The 24,932-nt window shown below is 40.7% G+C and overlaps 3 protein-coding genes across 6 annotated transcripts; 1 reads left to right on the plus strand and 2 right to left on the minus strand.

Moving 5' to 3' along the window:
• Window positions 1-3,358: 3,358 nt before the first annotated feature.
• LOC136430926 (GPN-loop GTPase 2-like) lies at window positions 3,359-8,216 on the minus strand. Its single transcript, XM_066422024.1, has 6 exons — window positions 8,089-8,216; window positions 7,209-7,701; window positions 6,905-7,061; window positions 6,329-6,489; window positions 5,818-5,942; window positions 3,359-3,877 (listed from the first exon to the last, which is right to left on the minus strand). The coding sequence occupies exons 2-6, from the start codon at window positions 7,596-7,598 to the stop codon at window positions 3,778-3,780; spliced, it is 933 nt and encodes a 310-aa protein (XP_066278121.1). The 5' UTR covers window positions 7,599-7,701; window positions 8,089-8,216; the 3' UTR covers window positions 3,359-3,777.
• Window positions 8,217-8,415: 199 nt separating this feature from the next.
• LOC136430953 (recQ-mediated genome instability protein 1-like) lies at window positions 8,416-16,800 on the plus strand. Its single transcript, XM_066422073.1, has 14 exons — window positions 8,416-8,523; window positions 8,916-9,020; window positions 9,586-9,732; window positions 9,965-10,075; window positions 10,546-10,668; window positions 11,085-11,218; window positions 11,704-11,849; window positions 12,121-12,201; window positions 12,438-13,403; window positions 13,652-13,740; window positions 14,229-14,336; window positions 14,871-14,912; window positions 15,369-15,422; window positions 15,913-16,800. The coding sequence occupies exons 2-14, from the start codon at window positions 8,916-8,918 to the stop codon at window positions 16,072-16,074; spliced, it is 2,268 nt and encodes a 755-aa protein (XP_066278170.1). The 5' UTR covers window positions 8,416-8,523; the 3' UTR covers window positions 16,075-16,800.
• LOC136430935 (uncharacterized) lies at window positions 16,540-24,624 on the minus strand. Of its 4 annotated transcripts, none has more exons than XM_066422062.1 (6): window positions 24,475-24,624; window positions 21,799-22,525; window positions 21,448-21,557; window positions 20,974-21,036; window positions 20,586-20,692; window positions 16,540-20,363 (listed from the first exon to the last, which is right to left on the minus strand). In XM_066422062.1, exons 2-6 carry the CDS (start codon window positions 22,483-22,485, stop codon window positions 17,092-17,094), a joined length of 4,239 nt encoding a protein of 1,412 aa, XP_066278159.1. In that variant the 5' UTR covers window positions 22,486-22,525; window positions 24,475-24,624; the 3' UTR covers window positions 16,540-17,091. The 4 variants fall into 4 exon arrangements, with proteins under 4 accessions (XP_066278159.1, XP_066278131.1, XP_066278150.1 ...); XM_066422034.1 differs by lacking the exon at window positions 24,475-24,624 and adding an exon at window positions 23,257-23,499; XM_066422053.1 differs by lacking the exon at window positions 24,475-24,624 and adding an exon at window positions 23,389-23,464.
• Between the last annotated feature and the right edge of the window lie 308 nt (window positions 24,625-24,932).

Here is a 24,932-nt window from a genome sequence, read left to right on the forward strand (position 1 = left end):
CTGTCATATGCAGTGTTTGCTGCACCCTCATAAATCAGGCCCCCTACGCTCCACGATACGACCGATGTATCGTGGAGCGTAGGGGGCCTGATTTATGAGGGTGTGTTCAGTGGTTTGCTGTTGATGGTATGATTTGATGGACGGCTAGCTGTTCCTGATTTGACACCCCTGAAGACGTGCTCTGATAGGTAGAGTTTACTATTGGTGGCGTAATAACCCAATAATGATCTGTGACCACATCATCGTCTAAGCAGCTCTGTCGGCACAACTTGTACTTCAGTTCGAATCGAACCAGGTAGGCGATGAACGCCACTGTCAGCAAGATGACTGCAACCGCAGCCATAGCGATGTAGAGAACCAATGAAGCTTGTGGGCCCTTTTCACTTCTTTTCTTGATGAAATAAAGGGTAGTATTAGCTGTGCTGGTTAGAGTCAGTGTTGTGCTGTCTTTTTTCCCTGTCTTCTCTGTCATCCCTCTTTGAGTCTTAGAGCTTCGGACTTCGCCTCTGGTTTCATCCGTTGTCAGTGTTATCGAAGCTGTCGTTGTAGGGTTAGCACCTCTTGTAGTAGGTTCACATTCCGTCAGTTTGCTAGCCACATCTGAGAAAAGAGCATTTTGAAGCCGATTTGGAGAGTCACACTTGTAGAGACTTGATCTGCATGCGCAGCTGCCTTCGTTGGGAACAAGAAAGCAGGCAGAACACACCGAACAACAGGTCTTCCAAGGCCCCGGACAGGCCTTTAAACATGTTATCTTGACGATCAGCCAGTAGAGGTCACAGTCACAGTGATACAGATTTCCGTAGATAAGCAGCTTAGTGACCTGCGGCCACCCCAGTTCGTATGGAGTGAACGATTTGAGTCGGTTCCAGGATACATCTACGAAGTTCAAGTTTGGAAGATGGTCGATGACAGTGTCCAGCTTCACGTATCGAAGACGATTCACAGCCAAATTGAGCGTTATTAAAGACCGCAGATTTCTTAGAGCCTTCCAGGACATAGACCCGATAGAGTTCCTACTCAGATCCAGTGTCTCCAGTCGCGGCAATGCCGGCAAGTACGTGACATTTCTGATGCGATTGTAGGCCAAACTGAGTCGGCTTGTGTTCGATGGTATGCCATTGGGCAATGTCGTAAGTTGCAGATGTTCACAAATTATTGACTCCGACTGGTCCCACAATAATCTTTGACCTATGCAGTTTGATGGCCAACCGTTACATCCCGACCAATGAAATTCAAAGATTAGAAGCACAATTAGTCCACTTACTTTCATGTTTAACCTCCGAAAGAGAGGTCGCGATGCAACCGTCGTCTTCAATGTGTACCAGGAAAGCAATACAAATCGAGAAATAAATCAACTGACGTTTGCTCTCACAATTACTGGCATGTGATCTTATATTCTGACGGAAACGCTGTCGCCAACGGTCTAACAGTCCGCGAATAATACACTTTTAACAACCATGTCCAAACTGACAAACATTCCGTTGAGTCTTTTGAGGGACCTGTTAACGTTACGCAGCTATAGCTTTGGTTCCTAGTACCTTTCACGATCGCCCGGAGCAACCGACTGTTATGTAACGTAAAATCCTGTCTGTTTTCAACAGAAGCCCACATCGTCATAATTCATGCATACACGCAATTTTTGTGCTGTCACGCCTAATTTCTGCCCCGCCAGATTTTTGCTCCAGCTCCATGGGGTTGCCTCGTCATAGATGGAGATGTTGGTCACTGGGACCTAAAGCCACTTTTTCAGGGGATCTGAGCCTATATATAAAGTAATAAAGTATCATGAAGTGTCGCTACAAACCCCATAAAGTGTTGGGGAAAGTTTTTGGTAGGGCAACAAATCTGGCTTGACACCGGATCAGCCGAACTACCCTTGTTTGTATTCATTGGAAAGCCAGAGTGTCGGAATTCATACATAAATGCATATTCTCTTTCCTTATCAAGAGATACGTATACATCGATATTCATACCTCTGCAATACAAATGCATGCACTGCGATATTGCGTTTCAGAAGCAAGTCACACAAACTGTGTTACCATTTGAATTTTCGCCATAAAATGATGCCACTATTCTATGCTCCCATAGAAATGTCTAAAACGAAGGTTCATTCGTGGAAACTAAAAAAAAGCTTGTTTGTTCTGTCACACTGAAGTCCATGTGATCCATGTGAAAAAAGGAAATACCTCAGACATACACGTGGTATCTAGACAAATGATCATGAAGATTATCTCATCTTCAACTTTCGCGAAACAATCATCTTGGACGTCATCGGTCTTCAGCTTTTCGCTCAGCATTAGTCTGTGCAGAATTGAAGGAAGGCCCGTAGATTGGTTTTCTGATTACAGTGTGTGCTGCCACACCCAAAAAAAACGAATGGGACTAGTTTCGTATACCAGCAAATTTGTCCTTAGAATAACCCTTGACTCCACAGGAAACGTCAACAGTGCCAATGCATATGGTTGCACATTAGCGAAATGAAATTTTAAGAAGATATATCATTTATATAAATGTATCGGAAAATGCGTACTGTGTGCTACGATTATAATAAGTTCAAAAAACAGCCCTCCACTTTCGTCCTTCACACTATCCTGGAAGCCCAGCCGGCAGGGCCGTTGCATAATTGACAAGACAGTCTAATCAAGAGCGCCAGAAAAGAACATTTGGATGGTTCCAAGATTGCACTACGTGAGCCTCGTGATTATATCTGCTTCCAAAAAAAGAAGTCAAACCCAAAAAGCGTAAATAGTATTCCGTAGTAGTTTTTAGAATAGCCATGTGTTCCACTAGTCAACATTGTTAACTCGCATTATCTGCACGGTATACCCTTGCTATGTATTGTTTCATGTTGCAATTAGCCCTCGGGCAAGAACTTGCAAAATAAAATTATTATATCTAATCAAGTCTGGCAAAGATACCCAATCAGAAGATCGCAACAGTCAACGTCTACTTCAACCAACCTGCTCGTTCTGACGCCTTTAGCGTGTTCTTACCCACGTGACCATGACGTCACCATCGTCCGCCATTTTGGATGGTTAAACCTGGAAGTTGCCAGGTAAATTCTGTTTTTAATTTATGACATTACATACTTTCAAATTTACAATTATGATCATCATACACATATAAATATGTAATCATGACACCAGAGACATTTAGGGCTCCCTTGGAAATCAGTTATTGTAACTGAGGGGAATACCTTAAACATTCATTAAAAAAATAGAAATAGACAAACATGCAAATTCAAATATCAACGTATGGCCCAACGAGTATGACAGCTGCGGTCTCACTTGCAAACACTAAATAAACACTCCACATTAAATGACAGTATCATGGAAAACAAACAGATCTAGACATGTCACTGTACAACTTGTCAAATTTAATACCATCATAAACATATCATGTTGAAACATAAGGATCCTAGCTATCATATGATAGCAACAAGAAGATCTTAACTCCTTAACAGTAATACTGATACCAAAATAGACATAATAGTTCTTTCTGGAATCATACTCAAAGTTTTCTTTGAGATCAGGCTTTACAAAACACTATTCTAATTGATCTTTCAGTTGTAATTCTCATCAACTTATGATTAGTTCACTCCAAGTTGAACCACACAAACATGTATAAATAGCTGCTAAAAATAATCATAGAACAATAATCTTTTTAACATTTTGCATAACAACTTGTACTACCAAATATGGTACATGTACAATCTATAAGAAAGGTTCTGGTCTTCTTTCATCGAAAAGTGCAAGGCAAAATCTATATTTTCTGTCACAAGTTGCCAGGAAAAATATCCATCTTTTCTTCCTGCTGCTGTTCTTCTTCTCCTTCCTCCTTCATGTATTTCTCCTGTACCTGAGCTGACGTGATGGTGTTAAGGAACAGACTTTCGAACATCTTGAGAAATAAATAACAAGTCAAATATACACAAACTGTCCAACCAAGAGGAAACAATTTCAACATTTCTACATTGTCAGGACTGTTAAAGAAATTTTTCAAAGGGTGGCAGTTATAATAACTCGAAGCTGAGAACAGAGCAGGAAACAGCAATTCTTCCTTTAACCTCCTCCCCACTGAAGTAACTTTTTTGCAGCAAATTCGCATTGGTTTTGAGATAGGCAAAAGGACAAATGCAGCCCCTCCCTATTCTACTTGTCTGTTTTTTTGCGTTTCGGCGCATGCGCGCCGGAACGCATTGTCCTGGCTTTTACCTTCAAGGAAGGAAGCTTGGTTCAACCAAGGAGGTTCCTTGGTTCAACACTGTGTCGCACACAATAAGACCTTATATGGCAATACGTTCCCAAATCCTTGTATAGCCGTTGCCTTATATGGCAAGAGAGCACGAAATGGCAGGCAGGCTAGATTTGCATGTGACACAGGAGGGCGACCGCATGTAACTGCTACAACTGTTCGGAAATATCATTGCATTGTGGTTTCGGACTTTGATATCCTGAAAAATGACCATATTACATCTATTCCACAAGATTGCAGAAGAAAAAAAATGATTTCGTCAAGAAAACGACCAAAAATCGGCATAAATGATACCATATAGTGAGGTTATAGCATTACGTCCAGAGTGACTAGTTACGTACCGCAGCTTGGCCGATCTGGCAACGCGAAGCACTTCGGACCCAGAAGATACGGGTTCGTGTCCGTGCATGGATTTTTTTTTTCTTTTTAGATATTGAATATCAAAAATATATATTGATATTATATTAATCTATCAATATCATATTTATGAATATCATTTTTTTTCATTAATAAATAAAGAAATATTTTATATTTGTTATTTTTAAATATTCATTTAATATATACAAGGCCTTTGTCTTATGAACAGGACTTCATAGATTCCAAACCCGGCATTCGAATTTTTCTGTTCATTGTAATGGAAAATACCGTGCAGCGGCTCCTATGCGCGGTAAGATGATTCTTGCAAAACACTCGCCACTAAACTTCTATCCCCGATGTAAACAGAGGCTCTTGATGTTGTTTGCAAAACAGCGATTCTTTGTTACAGTAGCAAATGCTCCATTGTTCAGTATCGACGTCATTCAGACAACACGGACGTGGAAAGTGGCGCCCCTCGGCACAAAACTATGGGAATTTTCATGAATTTTAGCAAAATTACCCAGGAAAATAAGGAAGAAATGTTGTAAATGCGGAAACCAGAATAATACGGATGAGGTAGCTGTTGATTTGTTTGACATTTGGTAGTCATTTTAGATAGGACCTTAGCTGTTATGAACTTCTATTTCACTTAATTACCATAGTGCTGATGATTCAATGGTGCTTTTTCAAATTTTATGTTTTATTGCGTGCCATGTACATAATTACATTGATAGCTTTTCTAATGAGCCTATTATACATTTTACAAATAAGTACAAGTTGTAGGCCAAGACCAGCTTTTTCAAAAGCACTTAAGTTAAGTGACGTAACTTCAAAATTGCTTTCCCCAATCTGCCTTTCTCTATTAAAACAGTACTCATTTCCCAAAATGACAATTTTTCTTATAGACTGAACAGCCCTTGAGTGACTTCCTCTGGCAGATTTTACTTCAAGTAAAGGGAAAAGACAATTCACACTCATAAACGTAGCCGAAACGCCAGCTTTTTTTAAAAGCTCTTGTTTTCAGATCATACAGATATTCTATCACTCTAAAATATACACGTCCCTTCTGTAAACTGCATGTTGCAACAGGTAAAAAATTCCTAATCAGAATGACTGCAAAAACATATCTATATATCCTAAATGTTATAAAATCAAAAAGATTTGCAAATACTGCTACTAGTACGGATGAAAGGATATTTGAAGTACTCATAGTCAGCACCCAAAGCCGATGACATTATAGCCTGTAAAGTGCGGTCCTCCCCCTCCCCCCAGTGGTAGCCAATGGCACGGTCCGCTGCCTTCATCATTTCTGTCATACTGTCCTTGTCCTGTGTAAAGAAAACATTCGTTAACCTTCAACCTGCTAGTATGTATGTATGTTTTACATGACAGACCACGTGGTCTTATGCTACATGCTTACACATGCTTAAACCTGCTAGTGTTTACAAAATGTTTATTGGTTGCTGGCCTAGAGAATATGACTAAGTAGGACTGAAAATACTGGGTGCACATGCACTTTTGTGCCTCAAAGTTGTAACTGTGCACATAATTTTTTCACACCTGTGCACCTAGATATCATATATCATATCATATCATATTAACCTGAATTTCAAGTCTTGAGTTAACGTTAAATTTCAGTGGCTTGAATGGCAAAATTAACTTGCCAATAAGTAATTGAAGTGTTGTTTGGGCTTCATTAAGAAACCATACTCACCTGAACATTCAGTGGAACAAATGTCACTAGACTGTAGTCCTCTACAACACCCACAATGGCCTCATTCAGTTTCTTGTATTTGGCGAAGAATGGGTCGCCCTCTAGGTGTCCAAACAGGTACTGCAGGTCCAAGACATCAGTGTAGAAGTCAAGGTTGAAATCTGCAGAAAAAAAGACAAGACAATGATACAAAATTAAAGTGGTTATATATTTAATAATCAAAGAAACACATGTTTCATTATACCCTGACAGTAGCACTAGCAAAAAGAGTGAGCCACGGGTTACTACGGAAGATGGCACCCAGGCTAAGCAGGGGTTCACCTAAATTGGGAAAGAGGGGCGCTGCGCCCTCTTGATTCAGCGCAGTGCCCCCTTGTCGAATTCAGACTTTAGCTTAATATCCAGCATACAGTCTCCATTCAGCGACCGATTATTCCATCATGAATACATAGAATTCATTCCCTTGCCTGTGTGTGCTCCCTCTTGTTTAATTTTTCTAGATAAAACCCTGCTAAGAATATTTACTATAGCTACATGTAGATGTTTTTCTGCCTTATAGTTATACCTAACTCTCACCTAGTTTGCCAAACTTTTCCACCAGGTCAATTTTGGACAGCACGTTGACGTGAGGTAACTCCATCTGAACCATGGTGGCTAGACTGGTCAGCAGGACGGACACAAACTTGGACGGGTCACTGCAGTAGTGAGAGTCCACCAGATGGACAGACACTAACTGTTGGGAAAAGAAAATAAAGATGACATCTTTTTGTTAAACTTAAAGTTGAAAAACTTGTAGCTGTAATGATAAATAAGTACCTGACTCAAGCCCATAAGAAAGGATAGACCACAATCACAAATTTGTGTACTTAGAGGTACCTACCCTAAAATCCCACTTTTGTAGTTGTGCCACAATGTTCCTGACAGAGTTGTGGTGTGTGTACAGCTCCACCTGTCCCGGACAGTCAACCAGGAAGAAATGATCCCTCTGTTTCTCTAACAAGGCCTGCAGCCAGTCCAAGTTCTTCTCCAAAAACTCCATACAGTATATCAGCCCGCCGTTCGGTCCCAGTCTCAGTTTTTCCATCACATCTTCGAGGGTTATAAGACTCTGCATGTTTATGGTGCATTCGTACGGTAACGTGTCGTTTGCAGGGTCAAGGTTCACAATGGTGACCTTGCGCCCGAGACCGGTGAGAAACTCGTGCATGGCCCGGCAGTATGTCGTCTTTCCCGAACCGGGCGGACCGATGACCACTTGTCCAAACGGCATGATGGCGTTTAAGGGACTCAGTTGTGCAAAGTCTGGGCCGACAGATGATGATGAAGGGACTCGGTGTTGTACTGTATGAAGAAGTGAATCTACGCTGTCTATCCTGTAGGCATTAAAGATACAATTGACAAGTGATGTTAACAACCATTTGAGTAAATAGAAAACATGAAACATAAAGTTAAACATACAGTAAAACATAGAAATTTTCCCAGCAAATAAACAGGCAAGTAAAACATCTAATTCAATCATTTACTGGTTATTTCTTTTTCAGTAATATCTATGCACCCTTTGAACGGTTTTGACTTGTCTCGTGATACACGAGTAATACAAATATCGACTGACAGAAGCACAAGATTCACACACGCACACCAAACAACTCATGATCAGCCCCCCTCCCCAATAGACGACTCGTCTAAGTTAAATTTTGCTCGTTTGGAATAATTACAAAGCTCAAGAAGTGACCATGCAGCTTGGGAATAGTATTTGGTACCTTTCACAGTGTTAGGCTTTTCCTATTAGACCTTTGGCAGCATTCAGTATGACTTTTTCTCGAAACAGGTGCGTGAGAAAAACATAAAATGTCCAATCGCCGCCATCTTGGGGATAGATCTACTCACACCGCGCATTGATTTGCAAAAGGAATGTCGTTTTATTACCAAATTCATGATTTTTGAAGCTAAAGATACTACTATCATAACATAATATCTTAATTCAACACATGACATCCTTTAGATATCAGAGACATATGGTAATTGATATGATTAATTGTGAGCTCGGAATTTTTTGTTCTCGGCGTAGGCAGAAATAATTGACCTTTGTATGTTGTCCGGCTAAAGTTCCCGCGCGAAGGTTCAAAAAAAATTTTTTGTTGGCAGCTCAAATCAGACGATATTTATCAGTTGGCAGGTCGTGACAGTGCTTCAAGGTAGGTCGTATGTACATCTTTGATATATTGTATGTTATTTGAATCTATTTTCGTGATAATTCGTGATGTTGTTTGTCGTTTTTACTTAAAGAGAAGTGAACTGCAAATAAATTTGGGGGAGGGGGGCTTCGTCAACATTAAACTGTAAATTCATTTGAGTTTGCTGCACATAATAATCAATTTTACGGCACGGTGACAATCAAGAGTTTGTATTTGAGATTGCAGGTAGAACTATAGTAGCAACAGTCATAAAGACTTGAACTTGAAAATACTGAGAATCTTTTAAAATTTAAAATTTATCATCAAGGACTGTCATATAAATTATAATGTCTTTGTTGTAATTAAATGGTATATGTATATAACGTTAAAGGCATACGACTGTACTTTACTAGATGCATGAGGTTGGACAGGTGCACAACTGGCTCCAGTCCCAGCATGTACTGGTCAGTCAGGAGTGGCTGGAGGCCTGTCTGGACTGGCTGCACCAGGAAAACCAGGTATCTGACACCATTGCTGACACTAATCTGAATCTCGTAACTGACTGAATACCAGATGGTGTGTCTTGCTAGTCTATTACCTGAAGTGTGTATCTTTAAGTTGCCTGAAGAAGTGATATTTGGTTGAACTTAAGCTTCTTGAAGCACTGAATTGGACTTTGTGTATACCAATATATTATCCAAAATACTAAGACGTTTGGTACTTGATGGGTTCTTGAATGTACTTATATGTGTACAGTAAGCTTGCTCTCCTAAACGTGTACCTGTATGGCCAATATAATTGCCCTTCGGTGTAACACAGTACTAAGTATCTTTGCAGGCATGCGGTTCGACAGCAGCTACTACAAATGAGTTCCCCCAACGAGTACATATATATCATGTTGTATCAGATATATAGCATGTATGCTGTACATACTGAATCATATATTACCATTTACCAACTTTAAGTATTTGATAAAGATGCTAAAGTTTTGTTGTCTTTCCAAATGTAGACCTACCTTTGTTGAATAACAGAAAATACTCTTTGTGACTTGTATTTGTAAAGATTTTTGTTATGATATTCCAGGGAGCTCGCCTGCCCCTGGCCCAGCTGAACAGAATGGTGCATGAGCAGTGGCTTCAGGCTGACCTACAGGTCGTTGCCCCTGGCTGCCTCCCACAAGGCATTGCTGAGGAGCAGAAAACTGTCCTGAATGGCAAATTTGCTCTGCAGGTAAGTTAGGCCACACAGTAGCCATATTATGAGTGATAATTATCTTCCAATCTGAGAGTGCAGGGGTGGTCACACTGGTTAGGCCACATACCTTGATATCGCATACCTTAATACCGCATACCTTAAACCATAAGATATGCATGTTCACCATTATCAAAGCTGTTATGTTACTACTATATATATAATATACTAGTGTGTCGATGATCTTACTTTTCTTGCCTCCCCTTGACAGATAAACTCCATGATAGACGTGAGTGTTCCTGCCTACACACAGCTACAGAAGTTGAGAGGGAGGGAGAACGCTAACGATGCTGTAACTGCAGAGACACAGGCAACTCAAAAGGTGACCAGACAGATTAGAAGAGCTATGAACATTTTCTGCAAAAGACCATCTTTTTTTATATTAGCATTCATTTGATTTATTAAATCACATGTATATCTCCATTGCTTGCTGTTCTTAAGATATGTTACATTTGTATTCTTACTTTCCAAGTCTTTCCAAATCTTTAATGAAAAATCAGCAATATACTATTATATAGCCATTTCAGTTGTTCTTTGCTGGCTCAATAGATTTTGTGATGAGTGAATTATTTGACATGCATATTTCTGAACCAGTTTTAGGTTAACCATAAAATGTGCTGCGAAAAAAAACATCCATTGGCAAGTTTACAAACTTTTGGTTGGAACTGTCATCATTTTTACTGACCTAAATCTTCAATCCAAATGAAGATTCGGTGCTCAAACAAATTACACATTGAGTTCTTCTCTCTACCATGTTGTGTGCTGTTCCATGATTGCCCACGTTTGTTGCAGCCATGGGAGCAAAGGCCGACCCGTATGCTGATGTTGCAGCTGACTGATGGACAGCAGGATCTGCAGGGTATGGAGTATCAACCAATCAGGGAGCTGCAAGTGGACATGGCACCGGGGACAAAGGTCAGCACCAGTCAATCAGTGCTCTGAAATTTGCATAGAACCATCCCAGTACCAGCCAATCAGTGCTCTGAAATTTGCATAGAACCATCCCAGTACCAGCCAATCAGTGTTCTGGCATTTGCATACAACCAGGCCAGTACCAGCCAATCAGGAAACTGATTGTGAACATGTGTTAAAAAGCAAATGTAACACTAACAGCCAATCAGAATGTATTACAAAATCAATTTAATAATCATCCAATCAACAGCCATTATAAAAGTTCATCAGCATATCGAATCAGATTTCAGGCAGTAAGCTGATCATAAGGATAACCTACATCGCTGTATATTATACTTGTAATTTGAAAAATGTTAAATAAGTGTGTTTTTAAATTTTATTTTCGAGAAGAAATAAGATTGACTTTTTTCCAATGCCAGATTTTAGTGTCTGGTCCAGTGCAGTGCAGACTGGGAGTTCTGCTGCTGGATGGAAAGAATGTGAAAGTCTTGGGAGGAGAAGTGGAGGAATTAGCTGAGGAGAACAGGATGGAGAATGTCTTGCTCAAAGCTGTGTGAGTTTTAAAAGAAAAAACACATAATCTTCAACATGAACTACAAGATATATATGAAAGAGAATATGATGCTTGAAGTCAACAAGTAGGAAATGTTAAAGTTTAAGTTTACGGCAATTTTTCAACGCCTGAAGCTGTACGTATACACCTTGATCAGAACCCCTATTGTCAAGAGCATACCTTAAATTGTTAATGCTGTGTAAGTGTCTTTTACATTATTGTGGTTTTCAAAGCAAATAATATGGTTTGAAAAATCAAACATCATAAGCAATATAAAGGTTGATTCAGGCAACTGGATTGATTTTGTAAATGGTTAGTGACTGTCTGAGTCAATCACTGACATCCGTAATTAAGTTACTGACAAAAAGATAGTGAATGCTATCTGAAACGTCTTGCCATTTACAAAATCTATCCTGTTGCTTGAGTAACTTTTATATTGTGTATCTTGCCTGGATATTTAACCTTCGACAAACATATTGTTTTAGTTCTGATCAAGGTACTGCAGACCCAACTCTAGTGCAGCAGCAACAGCAGATACAGCAGGAGTACAGACAGTCAACTGCCAACAATGCCAGGAATGCAGCAAGTAACAGACAACAGAACAACCAAGGCAGGCAACATGGATGGCAAGGTAAGGATGATGTTTATTCAGATGGTTTTTATGTCTGTGTTTCAAGCAAATGTAAAGCATATGTTAACTGTGCCGTCAGCAAATATTGAGAGAAAGGTATTGAAATAACTAGAAATAATGGTAGGAAAAAATAAGGCCACACATAAATGTAAAAGTAACTTCCAAGTGTTAAAGTTACATTAAATTATAGCCAAATATTTCAAAAGTAGTTGAAGTGATATAACTTGGTGTGACAAAGTTTTTTGTAACTAAGGACAATAATTTTTTTCAGGAAATGCAGGTTTTGGACAAGGCAATAAAGCAGATGTAAAAGCTGAGAAGAAGACACCACAGCCACCAATGACGTTCACAGGTGAGTTTTGTGAAATGTGTTCTGGCAAGAAACAGGGCTTTTATAACCAATGCACAACCTGGGTACAATCCAGTTTGCCCATTACCACTTGCAGTTTCCACATTTAAAAATGATTAATATAATTTCTGCTGGCATACAGTATGATACCTGATTTATCTCAAGATCTTGTTAGTGTACAACATGATTAAATGACAATTAGACCAAAAAGATAAAGAAGTATGTCTGTTTTTTTCCAGATGATTTTGAAGATGATGACTTCTTGGACAACATGGACCTTGGGGAGCTTGAAATGTTGGAGAACCAGGAAATGCCAGAAGCAAAACCACAAAAAACAGAGACACTACAGAATCCCCCTGCAATACAGCAAAGGCAGAATATGAATTCCTTTCCTCATCGACCTAACAACCCAGCAAGTTTTCCCAAATCCGTCAAAACAGAACAAACCAAGCCCTCTGAGAGAGTGATGCAGAGGAGCAATGACAATTTTTCTACCAGGAACCCCCCTGCTGCAAGAAGTGGTCACAACCAACAGGGAGCAAGAGAAATCAAATTTGAACCAGAATGGGACGAACCATTTGATCTTGAAGGGGTGGAACAGATTGAGGAAAGAAAAGAAGGACATGACAACAGTTCAAGACAAGTGAAACAAGAGAACACCACCTCTTCTAGATTGAACCGATCCGACGTGTTCCAAATCGATGATGAACCCGACTGGGACGATCCATTACTGATGGAGGGGATGGCAGGCAATATGAGCTCCATCGACAATGACGTATGGGATGATCCATTTGAGGAGGAGGGAGGTCAGCCTATGATGCCGCAAGGGACAAGTACAGATGTACAAAAGGTGGAGAAAAGCAGAGCTCTAACAGCAACGAAGAGTGTCTTCGAAAACAAAACATCTTTTGAAGAAAGAAATAAACCAGTACAGTCAGTAAAGATATCTTTACCAAGTGCAAAGCCAAGTTTGAGGCCTCCTACAGTCCAGCAGAAAAGTGACAGTGACATCAAGGTAAAGATAGAGCCCAACATCAACCAACCTCCTTGCATCAACCAAGCTACAAATGTGCAGGACATTAGTGATGCTGCAGTACCTTTTGCAGGAGCAAGAGGGAGCTTGTCTACACAAAAGCTTGTGCAGACCGTAGCACCATTCAGTCGAGAACAGCCACCAGAGATGAAGAAGAGAAGGCTTGACACAGGTGAAATTGGAATCTATGCATGCACACTTGTAACACATTTGGAAATCGTGAATGTAACTAGACAATATGGAATAATCTTTTATCCCGTTGCAAGATGATGAGTGCTCTTCTTGAGCAGTTTTGACAATACGGGTAGTTTTCTTTTTGTAGGATTGAACTAATGTCTCATACCATTTATGAGGATTTAAATAATTCAAGCCAATGATTGTTTCTCTTCAGACTTTAAACCTACACTGTTTCTTCCTCAGGTGTTGACATGGACACCCCGCCCTTTACTTACCTGTCCAAGGTGATGTCTGCTCTCCCTGTCAGCAACAGGACAGTCGTCACAGTTAAGGTGGGTATTCTTCTTCTTCTTTACTGCTTAGCCTCATATCTGAGATTATCAGCAGTTGCGCATGGGTTAGATACAACACAAGTGCCCAGTAATGGTATTTGTTTGTATCATCATATGCAGGTTTCTTTATTTTACATAACCATGATTTTGCATAATGCCTTTAGGTGTAACGCACTAGTTTTGTACAGTAAGTAACGTTATATGCTTTATATGACCGGAATGTAAATTTTAATTCACTCACTCCTGATGGATCCCTACTCCTTCTGTCAAGTGTTGTGGGATCTTTATAAGTTGTGGCACTCCTCAAACACAAGCCTCTGGCTTTAGGTCCCATCCAAGGGGATGTCTCTAGAACCATGGAGTCCAGCCTTCTTAGCTTTGGTCCGCTCCTAAGATCTTAATCTTCTAATCCAGATATATGGTAGCTAATCCCTTAATCATTTAAAGTGATAAAATCTTACCTATTTGATGATTTCTTACCGTCCCAGGCCTTCATCCTCACCCTGACGTCCAAGCTGGAGAAGACGGACGTGTGGAAGATTTCAGCCATGATCAACGACGGCTCCGCCTGCGTGGACGTGGACTTGGGAGACCAGGTGGTTACCACGACAATTTGGCAGTTCTTCAGATGTTTTGTCATGTTTAGTAGAGAATGGATGTGATGACTGACACTTTTGATGTGTGACTGTGGTGGTCAGACAGGAATTGTCTCAGTCTGTGACAAGGACTAGTTCAGTGTTACTTTGTGAATTTACTTGGAGAGCTCAGACAATTTCAGTGTAGTTTTTTTACCATTCAAGAACTTTTTTTTAAACTCTAAAAACGAACACTCCAGTGTCTCCAAAGAAAATTGTGTTTGGCATAATGTGGCAATTCTATCTAGCTTGTATGCTATTATTTTCTACAAATCATACTATATTGATCTGACACTGCCCTGTACAAATTAATTCTCCACTTTACCCTGGTGTAGTGTAAAAAGCTGTTGCTATTTTTGTGCATATCCACTCTGTAGTAATTCTTAGGTTATCCCCTTTTTTTGGTTTTGTCCGTTGTTTAAAGGATAATAACAGTTTGAATGTGCAAACATACCCCATATTGTGTTTAACACAGGATTTGCTTTTTGCATTAAGGTTCTGGCCAAGCTGATCGGGTTCACAGTACCAGAACTCAAGGTATGATATGCATGCATCTTCTCACTGTAGATATTTGAATATTTGCGGTGGTTTTATTTTCATCTTTTTTTGTGGGGACCTTTACACTGCAAACATGTGCTCTGCCTTGAAACTTAAAACACTAAGACAGTGTGAGCCTGCTGTGGAATTAATTCTCTCTGAATGTACAGTACTTCCTAGGCTTCTTCTTAAATCATTTTCCCAATCAGAGAAGTAGTATGATAAAGCGGTCAAACCTCAGACTGAGGACGAAGCATGACGCTTTTTCCTAATGGAGTAGTAGAAACGTGTTGTTATCCACTTGAAAATGACAGAAAAACAGTAATTTGGAGTGTTCTTATTTTGGAACTGATGAACACCATGCTAACATTATGAAAACTATTGGCTCATCAAAGGAGTCAACATTGCAATCAGGTGATCTGAATGATATTTCTTCCTGATATATCCTATTGACAGAACTTGGTAGTCAGAGCCAAGACTGATCCGGCAATCAAGAAGAGAATCAAAGAGGTACTGTCTCTAGATCTAACTTTCTTAATGTATTATGTATATTTTGATATAATCTATTCCCTGATATAAAACACATGTAGTGCAAGCTATGCTAAGCATTTGCTTACAAATGCTTAGCATTTCCTGTTAAAATGTCAATGTGACTATCATTCAAAATCTGTAACATCGAGGTAATCAACAATTCACACCTATGCTATAGAGTAATGATATCAGTGTGAATGTCATTCAGCACCAGGGACATAGATTACAAGTTTGTATGAATGTCATTCAGCACCAGGGACAGAGATGAAAAGTCAGTGTGAATTTCTTTCAGGACAGGTTACATATATTCAACAGACGTGTGGATTTTATTCAGCACCAGGGAAGTAGATGCAATATCAGTGTTTCATGCATGCCAGTTCCTAGTCTGTCTCTTCTTATGATCTTAGGAATACAAATGTACCTCAAAAAACTAATTTCTTAATCTTAAATCTTCCCTATTTCCCATAAGGGCCTAGAAGGCTGCCAGAGGAAGCTGATTGACCTCTCCTGTCTGATAGAGGTGGAGTTCAGCCCCACCCTGGTCAAACCTAAGGTCATCGCCCTGTCGGACGTTAACCCCACTGTTGTGAGACAGCTTCAAGAACGGGTTGAGAGAAACTCACTACACTGAAAATTTGGATAGAAGTATATAATGAGTTGTTAATGACCTATATATCCTTACTCTTTATAAGGTAGGTATGTACAGTTAAAAGTGCTGTTTCTGAGGCAAGGATCTCCAATATGAATGCTAGTCGCTAGTTCTTGTGAAGTCGAATGAATTTAAATGTTGTATATGGTCCTAGCCTGCTACTCACAGACGTGTAACACTACTAGGTATTAAAAGGTTAAAGGTAGAACTTTGTTTGCCTTCGCTTCTTTTAAAAGTGTGTGTGTGGTATTTAGAGGTGGGTGACCAAGATTTACAAGTGAGTGAACAATGCCAACAAATGCTGTCAAAAGAGATTTGAGGGGCCTTTACAATAAGTGTTATATTGTGGGAATGAATTTTACAGTATGCGAAATGTGTTGTTTTTATGGTTTTATATTTACTGGTATTCTGATGAGTAAATAATGAATATTCTCAAGGCAACAGACATGTCGTTCGATATTTATTGCATTGTGGAAGGCAGTGTAAATAAAGTGGAATTATCTCAAGACAATGCTGCAGCAGCTGTTTTCTACAAAATTCCAAACCATTACTGAGCAAGAATCTGAGAAATGAACTAGGAATCTGTATTTTATTCATATTTAGTGACATATTCGTCTTTTTTGTATACAGCAGCCCAATTATAGTAGAATAAAAACTGATCCTGTTTGTTCCATAATCTATTAAAGAGACAACTATTGTCAGACTAGCCATGTCACTGAAATTTTTTCAGGTATACAAATGATACAAAACTGGTAAAAGAGATTGCTCTTTATTACGGGGGGTAGTTATCTGTCATATGCGATTACTATTGACAGTGCACCTTGTGTCAACAACTCATGTCAGTTCCTGTTTCATAAGATCAAAATACAAGAAAGCTTGTGTGTAATCGGCAAGGTGCGAACATGCAACGCACATGTTTATAAGTAAGTTGGCAATGACAGGATGTGCGGTGTCCTTACCATAGATACTTAGGCTCATCTGTCTACTCGTAGCGACTGTTCATGAAATTAAGCAAGTGGCCTTTCTGTTATCACCGAGGTCGCTACGTGCCCTACCCAAGTTGTTAAGTAGGGCGGTCGTGTTAAGTAAGGCCTCGATATCAGGATGGGCCGTGTTCTCACCATGGATACTCCGCCTCATCTTTAGTGACTGCTGATAATAGCTAACAGCCTTACTGTAATCACGAAGTTTGCCCCAAGCTATACCCAAGTTGATAAGTGAGGCGACAATGTCAGGATGTGCGGTGTCCTCACCATAGACATTCCGTCTCATCTGCAGTGACTGTTCATGATAGTTAACGGCCTTCCTTGGATCACCAAGCTTCAACCAGGCGACACCCATGTTATTAAGTAATGAGGCGATGTCAGGATGTGCAGTGTCCTCACCATATATAACCCGGTACATCTCAAGGGACGGTCCATAATACTCGACAGCCTTTCTGCAGTCACCAAGGTTACTCCATGCATTACCCAAGTTGATAAGTGAGGAGGCAATGTCGGGATGTGCGGTGTTCTCACCATAGATGCTCTGTCTCATCTGCAGTGCCTGTTCATGATAACTGACCGCCTTTCTGTGATCACCCAAGTTACTCAAAGCGCTACCCAAGTTATTTAGGGAGTCGGCAATGTAAGGATGTACAGTGTCAGTGCAGTAGATATTCTGCCTCATCTGCAGTGACTGTTCATAATAGCTGACCGCCTTTCTATGATCACCAAGGTTAGTGTAGACGTTACCCAAGTTGTTAAGGGAGGTGGTGATGTCAGGATGTGCGGTGTTCTCACCATAGATACTCCGCTTAATCTGTAGGGACTGTTTATAATAACTGATAGCCTTTTTGTTGTCGGCAAGGCTCCTCCAGGCGGTACCCAAGTTGTTAAGTAAGAAGGCAATATCAGTATGTGCAGTGCCCTCGCCATAGATACTCCGCTTCATCTGTAGTGACTCTTCATAATGGCTGATCGCATTTTTGTAATCACCAAGCATCACCCACGTGACACCCAAGTTGTTAAGTGTGTCGGCAATGTCAGGATGTGCGGTGTTCTCACCATAGATACGCCGCCTCATCTGCAGTGACTGATTATAATAACTGACAGCCTTTCTGCAATCACCAAGTTTGCCCCAGAGGACGCCCAAGTTGTTGAGATAGGATGCGATCTCAGGATGAACAGTGTCCTCACCATAGATACCCTGATTCATTTTCAGTGACTGTTGATAGTAATTGATAGCCTTTCTGTAATCTCCTAGGTCACTCCAGACAGCACCCAAGTTGTTGAGTGAGCTAGCGATGTGCGGATGTACAGTGTCCACACCATAGATACTCTGCATCATCTGTAGTGACTGTTCATAATAGTTGATGGCCTTTCTATGATCACCAAGGATTGTCCAGGCATTACCCATGAGGTTAAGTGAGTCGGCTATATCGATATGCACAGTGCCCTCCCCATAGATACTTCGGTACATTTGAAGTGACTGTTCATGATATCTGACAGCCTTTCTGTGATCACCAAGGTCATTATAGGCGACGCCCAGGTTGCCGAGTGTATAGGCAATTTGCGGATGTGCAGTGTCCTCACCATAAATGTGGTGCTTCATCTGTAGTGACTGTTCATAATAGCCAACAGCCTTTCTGTGATCACCTAGTTTTGTCCAAGCGGTACCTAACTTATTTAGTGACCGGGCGATGTCAGGATGTGCAGTGTTCTCACCATGTTCTACAAGTTTATTCTGGAGTGTTTGATCCGTGTATATCTGAAAATTTTCGTAATCACACAGACTTTCGTACACCTCTGCTTTAAGTTCTGAAGAATTATTGAAGAAGATTGACGGTGCTTCCTCAGGCTCACTGCCGGACAGCTGTGAAATAAAGTGCTTCAACGGCCTTGCCCTGTAATAGTATCTCAGGAGCTGCTTGGTATTTGAGAAGTAAAATACTTTCTTCAATTTCACCCCAATGTCTGTATCTTTCGACAGTGACGATAAGACCGACATATTTTCCACCTGACCACCATTGCCCATGTATGTTCGCAGCCTCAGTTCTGCTGAGATACTTACCAGCACCATCAAATGATGCGCGTTCTCATTGCTGACGACTCCGCCGTTGTTCAGCTCCTGAATTGTCTCCCAGATTGTGGTTGGCTGCATGTTATGAAGTAGCGCCCAGCAGAACACCGCAAGGCTTGAAAATCGATACATTTCTTTCTTTACATTCAATAGCCTGGCAGTTAGATCTTTGACTTGAAACGTTGGTGCATTCTCGGTTAGACTAGTGTTTGCCATTTCCAAAAGAATTTTCCCATTGTTTTCCTGAAGTTGTTGAGTACAAAGAGACATGTACTCATCCACCAAGCCCTGTTCTCCTGTGATCAACGAGACATTTCCCAGTATACTAGCCAGATGGTAGCCTTTCTTTAAATGAAAAGTAAAGTCGTCGTGAAGAACTTTGGTCATATTACTTGGTGTCTGGATAAGTTCGCTTTTTGTTTTCCTCCCCTTTTCACCCCTACCCAATGGAGTCTTGCATGCATGTGGCATGGCTCCATCGAATGAAAACCCGCGCGGTGTTACCGAGTCATAGTACCAGCTATCTAGTGGGTTGTCTGAGTAGAAGTTATTTAAAGACTTGATCCCCATGGCTGGGAGAATGGTTTCTCCCAGATTGATAACTTTGAGATGCAGATAATGAGTGAGGTTGCGGAAATACGTAGCATTATGCTCAGTATCCTCCTCTACCAAAATAGCAAATTCCAGATCAGAGTATGGTGTTACTAATCCTGTGGCTTGTGAACCCAAGCCGACCATAGCATACCTACAAGGAGGGGGGCCCATGACCTCTATGCATTCATCTATAAGCCCGGCTATAAACGTGTTTCGTTGGTGAACAATTGTCTGAAACAGTATTTTGATCGCTTCCACTCTCTGCCCCTCCACTTCTCTTAACTCAGGGTCGTCATCATCAAGACTGTAAGGATCTATTTTGTTGTCAACCATTTTGATTTCTCTTTCTACATAGTCTCGATCCTTCTTCAACATCAATTTGTGTTTCTCTGCATCATTGATTTCTGCCTTCTTATCGATATTCAGCACATGCTTGACAAATGATTGGGTTATGTCCTGGATTGCTTCTTCTATGTCCTCTCTTTTCAATCTTACCAGTGCTGCATTACAGAGTGCTGCAGCTTTGGTGAAATCACCCCCATCTATTGACTGCACTCCTCTCTTCAGGTAGACGTCACCCAATCGGTATAGAGGCTCAGCCTCTTCTCTGTGTTGACCTGGAACAAAAGATAGAGAGTGGTCGTCAATCGTTCTAGTCTTGTATTCGTCTTGTTGACAAATATTACAAATCTGTATGTATGTAAGTAATTATCTAAATGAATTTAGTTCTACTGATAAAGAACACTTCAGTACCCAAAATGCTGTTAGTCGACAACAACCGAGGATCTTGCAACATTTAGAAGTAATAAAATCTTGTAACATTTAGACAAAAGACTTACCTTTGACGTGAACAGACTTGAGCGCGGTCGCAAAGCTTTGTTCTGCCCTGCCCAGGTCCCCTGTCTGCAGGGCCTGGCAGCCCTGTTGTAGGTGTTCCTCATACGTGCTGTAGAAGAGGAATGTCTCAATATGATAAATGGGAATCTCTTCGTATATTTGTCATACGAATCGTATGTAAGTTGGGGTGGTAAAACGTCACTGAATCGACGGGAACTATTTCAGTTACCATAGATATTGGAAGGTTAAAAATTGAAACAAGCTAAAAATATATATATATTATGTACAATGTTTCAGATGTCAAAACATTGCTCATTATGTAATGGCTACGTCGATATGAGGAATAAGAATACGTCCTTTTTCGCGCACTGATACAAGTAACTCACAAACCTGTCATCATTTTCCTGCGCTGCGGTGCTGGCGTTTGAGACTTTACCCTCCCCTGTAGCCATTCTGTAAAGAAGCAAAACATTTTTGCAACTAGAGTTCCACGACCACAATTCATCGGAAAATGATGTTAACATTTACGACTGACATATTGTAAATTTTCTCCACGATCATGCTAATAAGGTCCCAATTTGGATTGATTCTATCAGTTGATCATCTAATCCATCCATATAACACGTTATTCAAAGTTTGAAAGTCATACCTTAGCAAAGAAGGCTATTGTAGTATTTCCTCTGATATGCAAATCAGGCCCTGGTTTGCATCTCTTTATCAAATAATGTTTACCTTAGCTTCCAAATGCTGCAAATATTAGATTCCTGAGATTTACAAGTACCATCGTTTATTTATCACTACCATAATGCCAATTATTCAAATACCACCTTATTCGATTATGAAGTTGACATAAGGTATACCAACCTTGGTATGTCGGGAGGAGGAGGATGGTCCTCGGGTCTTGTGATGTTTCCAAACTGGTGTCCCATGGGTGAGTTTCTCTCTCCCGGTCTGGATTCATTTGATGGTGGCCGCTGCAAGATTATCATTTTAAATGAACATGATCAGTCAACATTTCTATGCGCCGCACCCTTCTACAATTCCTATCATTTTATGTAGTATCAATCTCCTACCAAATAAATCTATCCTCTAGCAACTGATCATTCTCCTTTTCACATCAAATTCTCACTAATTCATGATATGTAGGTATCTACACAGTTGACCATGCGGTATTTGAAAGGCACACGCATAACAGCTATATTATCTAAAACTCACCATTTTCACTGCTTCCTTGATATTCTCTGCATAACATATCCGATGGTGCAGAGTCTGTTTAGTCTCAGGATCCTCACATCTCGTCAGGGCTTTCTCGTACATGGCAGCTGCCTTGGAGAACCGGGTTTCATCAGAGCTTTTCCTGCCTTTCTCAAGATAGAAATCTCCAAGAGATTTCAAAACCTCAAGTTCCAAGAACATGTCACTATTTTCTATTGCGGTCACTAATGTTTCTGTGTAAGTCTCCTCAACGGAATACTGGGATTTGTTGTTACTTCTGTCTAATTTGTCACAAATCTCTGCCACCCTTAAGACATTGCTGCTTGCAGTACCCCAGTAGTCCGATGACAACCACCGATAGTGTGGAGTGTACCCCTGCAGCAGTTGTCTGGAGAGTTTCTCCATGTAGTCGATGCGATGTTCCAGTGTTTGTCCCATGTCGCGATCCTTGCAGCGCAGTAGGGCAGCAGCATACAGGGCAGCAGCCTTGTCAATCTCTCCTGAATCTTTGCCAAGCTTGCCTTTCTGAAGATGCAGGTCGCCAAGACTTTTCAGGACTTCTACCTCAATGAAGAGATCCATGCAAGCAATTGCTTCTCTCAGTGCCCGCCCATAACTGACTTCCTGATCATGGCGACTTTCGAGGCACAACTCCAGGTTCTGTAACTTGTCTGCCAGGCTGGTCATATTGATGTCAGACCTATTACTATTTTAACTCCAAACCAACCTTTAAAGAAAGGAGAAAACAATATGTTGATTGAGACAGTGTTGTTACTAAGAGGCATTTGTCTATGTGTAATCCAGGAGGTAACACGCCCATTGTAGACTTTTGTAGATAGAATTTTTCGATCTATGCGCTAGTCATTAGCCCATAAACTATTGATGCAAATTAAAGAGCAGAGGCATTATTTTTAAAAACAACTTCTATTTGAATCAATGTAAGAACGTTTTATATAAACGGTTATTGTGAGCGCATTTATCCACCTGTTTTCCCCTGCCTGCCCCCCCCCCCCTCCATGAGGTATTTTTGCTAAGTCCTAAGTTTGCTATCTAACCCCGATTGGTTCTTTTATCCAGCCAGGTATTCTCATGGATAACAGCAGTGCCTTCTATAAAAACGTAGCTCATGTCTGTCATATTCTGTCCCACAGCAGAGACAGTAAACTGTACCTTTTTGTTTTGCCTGTGACTACTTCAGTTGACCCTCCCTTCCAACATACAACTACAAGTACGTGGTTGTTTGCAGAGGAAATGCTGTCGGATAAACAAAGTATTACCTCAAACACTGCCTTCCAATTAACGGTAGCTTCTTGTGGTGCTCATGGTAATGGCTTGTGAGTTGTATATTCTTATTCTTCTTCTTTTATATAACAGTCTCCAACATTGAACACTTAGAATTATCGAAGTATCGTGTTTTTGTTGAGAACATTTGCGAATATAACCAACCGTTAAACACACCTCTTAGTCTTCTTAAGTCGGTGTTGCCATCGATTCGGTATCACAAAGAGTAAACGACAGCAGCATTATTGGTATACAAACGCTTTCCAACTTCGACTTAGTCATGTTAGTTGTAGGTATGAATAACCATACCAGCTTGAGATCGCTGTGACGAATGCGGAAGTCCTCAGGTGTGACCTCACCTGTCGCGCGGGGTCGTCTGGGAAGGGGGTCTCTTCTGGGACATTACATTGGCGAACCGCGGGGTGGATGGATTTTCGTTTCATTTACAGTTGGTTTTACGCTCAAAGACGTAGGAAAATAAGGATATCTTCACATTCTTGCTATGTAAGAAAATGTCTAGGAAACCTGGAATTGAGGATCGAGCCCAAAAGTAACTAACGCTATTCAGTGATATCAGTATCTTATTTCATTTCACAGCTGGTTACGAGCGGTGTAAGCTCAAAAGTGAACCATCAGATACCCCTCTCCTCTTAATGCCTCGGAAGGACAGCCACATCAGTCAGATATACAACGCATTTGCCGCCAAAAGTTACCTCTGCTTTAAAAGCAAATGCCTTTCGTGCTAAGACGTCGAATATCTTAATATCCTCGACTCTTTACTAATATCTGCTAGACAGGACAGTATCAATCATATTCAATGTGTTTTACATACTAACTTTTACATTGGGACACAAAAGCAGCGTGTACATACCTTTTAATCTTCTCGGATTTACGTAGTCTTTAGTACTACCACGAGTGAAGAATACCGGCCTTTTGATGTCAAACGACTACATTTATCGAGAAAAAGCTACTGTTCTAAATTGTGTCTGGCACTGCCGAAAGTGAAGGCCTTTCCATGTGTGATCTCACCTGTTCTGCTTGAAATAGACGTTTTGTTGACCCTGGTTGGTAGGTTACATTGACAAAACGGTAAGGGGAGAAAGGGGTCTTTTGTTGATGTTGTCATTGGATATCGGGTGGGCAACTGACAAATACTGAAATGTACAAGCATGCTCTTTCAAATGACATTGTGAATCCTTGCTGTACATGGGTTCGAATTCTAATATTGTACCCTGGAAATTTGGAAAAATCCCTTAACAGATGTCATGGCGACTGGTCACAAATGTTAACTCCCCATTGCTTTGTAGGTACCGTTTCCTATCTGTCACCTGCGTTGTTACTCGGAACGGCTGCGCGTATATTGTTGACTCTAGCGGCGAATGGGCATTTACACACCTTTTCAGTCTTCCTCGGAAGTCAATGTTGCCCTCAGTACCGCTGGAGTGAAGTGAAGAGAAGAATAGCGGCCTTGTTGCCGTAAAAACAGCCGTCACCTTCAGACAGCAGGTAAAAGTAACAATGACCAAATCCCGACTGCGTCCACCAACGCGGAAGTCCCCAAGTGTAACCTCGCGATCGGCTGCTGCACAGGTACACCTGGAAAGGGGGATTCCCCGTGTGGAATGTTACACTAACAAAGGGCAGGGGGAATGTGACATTTTGTGGTCGTTATTTGGTTTTAGAGTTCCCAAATGATAAATACACAAGAGTATATATTTACATAGAAGAGATGTAGTTTTTTCAAACCATATAACTAATAGGACGTTACCGTGCATCCAGTAAAAATGACATTTATCACTTTCATTAGTGTGTCCTAGAAATTCGACATGACTTTTCAAGTTGAAAGAACGATC

The sequence above is a fragment of the Branchiostoma lanceolatum genome, chromosome 1 (genome assembly GCF_035083965.1).
Source record: "Branchiostoma lanceolatum isolate klBraLanc5 chromosome 1, klBraLanc5.hap2, whole genome shotgun sequence".
NCBI lineage: Eukaryota > Metazoa > Chordata > Leptocardii > Amphioxiformes > Branchiostomatidae > Branchiostoma > Branchiostoma lanceolatum.

Excerpts from the sequence above, each read along its gene's own strand:
- LOC136430926 (XM_066422024.1), bottom strand. The coding sequence starts at position 7,598 with ATGCCGTTTGGACAAGTGGTCATCGGTCCGCCCGGTTCGGGAAAGACG. Across the intron at positions 5,943-6,328 it reads TTGTTCCACTGAATGTTCAG|GACAAGGACAGTATGACAGA; the intron begins GTGAGTATGGTT and ends TTCTTTACACAG. Across the intron at positions 3,878-5,817 it reads TTGGGTGCTGACTATGAGTA|CATCACGTCAGCTCAGGTAC; the intron begins CTTCAAATATCC and ends GTTCCTTAACAC.
- LOC136430935 (XM_066422062.1), bottom strand. The coding sequence starts at position 22,485 with ATGACCAGCCTGGCAGACAAGTTACAGAACCTGGAGTTGTGCCTCGAA. Across the intron at positions 21,037-21,447 it reads CCTCCTCCCGACATACCAAG|AATGGCTACAGGGGAGGGTA; the intron begins GTTGGTATACCT and ends GCTTCTTTACAG. Across the intron at positions 20,693-20,973 it reads GCGCAGGAAAATGATGACAG|CACGTATGAGGAACACCTAC; the intron begins GTTTGTGAGTTA and ends CCTCTTCTACAG.
- LOC136430953 (XM_066422073.1), top strand. The coding sequence starts at position 8,916 with ATGCATGAGGTTGGACAGGTGCACAACTGGCTCCAGTCCCAGCATGTA. Across the intron at positions 10,669-11,084 it reads ACATGGCACCGGGGACAAAG|ATTTTAGTGTCTGGTCCAGT; the intron begins GTCAGCACCAGT and ends TTCCAATGCCAG. Across the intron at positions 11,219-11,703 it reads AATGTCTTGCTCAAAGCTGT|TTCTGATCAAGGTACTGCAG; the intron begins GTGAGTTTTAAA and ends ATATTGTTTTAG.